General features: G+C 40.8%; 1 protein-coding gene across 1 annotated transcript in view; it reads right to left on the bottom strand.

Moving 5' to 3' along the window:
- The window catches only part of LOC123516904 (protein bric-a-brac 1-like), a 25,720-nt gene continuing 22,906 nt past the window's right edge, over positions 1-2,814 (bottom strand). The window contains exons 9-10 of the mRNA XM_045276662.1: positions 2,757-2,814; positions 1-2,025 (exon numbers count right to left, since the gene is read on the bottom strand). The exon at positions 2,757-2,814 is cut by the window's right edge and continues 90 nt beyond it. Coding sequence (XP_045132597.1) covers positions 1,828-2,025; positions 2,757-2,814 — 256 coding nt within the window. The 3' untranslated portion in view covers positions 1-1,827. The remainder of the gene's footprint in view (positions 2,026-2,756) is intronic.

The following is a 2,814-nucleotide window of genomic DNA, read 5'->3' on the forward strand; positions in this document are numbered from 1 at the left end:
TTTCTCTTTTTCCGTGATAAACTTTTATTTGCCATAAGAATCACAAAGCCAAAAAACAAATAACAGAAAGCTGAAGGAACATACTTTCAAACTTCACAGCACATAACTGAAGGAAGCGTTTATCCAGCGGTTCAATCACAAGGAATACACAACTTTGGTAACATGACACGGAGCCATTCAGGTAACGATGTGCTGAGGCATGACATTCTGAGAGATAAGGAAGCAAGTGGCTCTCGTAACTCAACTGGACCAATTACCCGTATTCTGAAACGTTTTGCTCTCACATCACGACAATTTTTCAAAGATCACAACGTAATCTGTCGAAAGTCAAAAGTTTTTCCTGCTAATACAATGTAGAAGGTTTTGTTCATCTGCCACAAAAAAAAAAAAAAAAAAAACGCAGCTTTTAAGTAGAGGGTAGAGGCTTTTGAAAGTAATCGAGGTGCGAGCAGAAGCGTTTCAAAACATGGTATAATAGGAGACACGACACAAACTTAAAATGTTTAAAAGATGCAGTAAAGGATTTAGCGCAAAAGAATATTACTTCTGGTGATATTCTTCAGCACTAATGCGAGACGTAAAATTGTACAAGGAAACAGTGTGGTAAGGAAGGTCAAGAAGCATCGTCCCATAACACGACACATACCACTTCCCATTATGTTATGTTGCAGTGAACGGAGCAGCAGTTCTCCATGTCTGCACTGAATGGCACTTCCCTTTCGAAAACTGTATGAATTGTAATGGACTATGAATATTGTCAAAAAAATCTGTCATCAACAATAGAAATCAGTTATATATCTGATAATACTGATATCTGTTACAAAACAAGCAGTGGCAGCACTACATATAGCTTACATATTCATCATTACGGAACATTACACAAAGCTTCATCCAAAGACGGTAAAATATGTCGGATACTCATCACCTCATCCAATCTCACGCAATGTCAAACCAACATTACTTCGCTAACTATATATACTTAAAGTATTGCACATACATATATATCGATCCTTTGACCATAAAGTCCCATTAAATGAGAGCAGACAGGGTTTATTTTGTGCGTTGCAGTGTCCACCTCCTTCCAACCACCTAGAGAAGTCCGCACATCCATAAGGAACACATCTGTATATCATACGCGTCACACCTGGAACACTAAGAGTACTGTGGCATCCCGGTCACAATGGCTTTACAATTAACATACAGTAGTAATACGAGAACAAAAACTTCATGGGGAGATCGACGTTGAGCAATGGCGGCGGAGCACCCAAGACGAAAGTATGGAGTACTGCATATAGCGAACCAGCGAAAGTAAATGTGCAAGTTACAGTAAGAGGAAGTTAAGGGATGACTTAATAACAGTGCAAAGAGTAGTCACAGGGAATGCTGTGAAATGGTGCACAAAATGCATGCCGAGAGAGCACAACTTAACATCATGATGAATGAAAAGGAACATGAAAATTCAAGGAAAATCAAGTGAAGTGAGACATAGGGGCCACTCATCTGTGGATGCTCACCAAGGCCTCATTACCTCGGCATTATTCAATCAAATATTTCTAAACATTTACCGTCAAAGCACAGAGCTTCTCCAACATAGAGGAGGAGCATCTTGGATGGCCTCAGTATGTGCCGTCACCACCCGTTCCCTATCTTACAATACTTGATAAGTGTAAGGATGGAAATCGACTAATCGTTTATTCTTATCATCAAAAGACTAGGAGGACTCATCGAATAAGGACGCCTTGGTTATCTAGTCCTCAAAAAAGAAATCTTGAGGAACACTTGAGCAGAAGTCACGAGGGGCGTGGCCACGAGAAAGTCCCGCGCTACTCAGTACAATTCAGAGCGTGAGGCATTCCTGAATAAGGACATGTAGGGTTCGTAGAGAAGGCTATGAGGCAACTGCGCCATGTCACGGAACAACGGGTTACTGTAGATATTCTCCAAGGCCGTTGCTGGCGATGACGTGATAGGAGGAGTGGAGGGGGGAGCCAGAGTGGAGGGCGGAAGGATGCTGGACAAGGTGTTCTGCGAGGACAGACAAAAATAACATTAGAGATCATCTTACACAAGCACAAATAGCAAGTGAGCATAGATGCCAGTTTTAAGAGAATCATCCGCAATTAACAAAATGAAGAGAATTTTTCATTGAGAAGTTTTATGTGTTACATGCGAATTGACCGAACGAGCACAACAGTTCGCCGGGCTTTTACTTATTTCTCGAACCAAGTGAGGTTTTAGGGGGACACGGAAGATCTTACCACCACCCAAAGCACCAAAAATGGTCAAAGTTCTACCAACAAAACAGATAGAACTACAGCAATTGAAAAAAAAAAAAAACATATATATTCTTATGCATATAACACACACTTAGGCACACACACACACACACACACACACACACACACACACACACACACACACACACACACACACACATTTGAATGTAAGGCTAGACAGATTGATACTATGAGGCCTATACTCTCACTCACGCTTTGTTCTTTCATTAGGAATATTTTCAGTGACCACACATATAATAAGACCAGTTTTCATGGGTATCTTCCCAATGGACGATGCAGAATCTTAGTTAAACAATTCTTAGTCATGAAAAACATTGAAAACTATAATGACTTCAACAAAAGCAATCGAGTTACAGTGCTGAAGTGTTTGAGAATACGGTCCATAGTGAGGAGCATGCATCACAAGTAAGGTAATGCGTGAATATTGGCAATGAACAATGGCAGCCAGTTCTTTCTCACCTGCTCACTGGAGACATCGCCCTCAGAGTTTGCTTTCATCATGTCGTAGTATTGCATC

Source organism: Portunus trituberculatus, chromosome 41 (assembly GCF_017591435.1).
Source record: "Portunus trituberculatus isolate SZX2019 chromosome 41, ASM1759143v1, whole genome shotgun sequence".
Classification (NCBI taxonomy): domain Eukaryota; kingdom Metazoa; phylum Arthropoda; class Malacostraca; order Decapoda; family Portunidae; genus Portunus; species Portunus trituberculatus.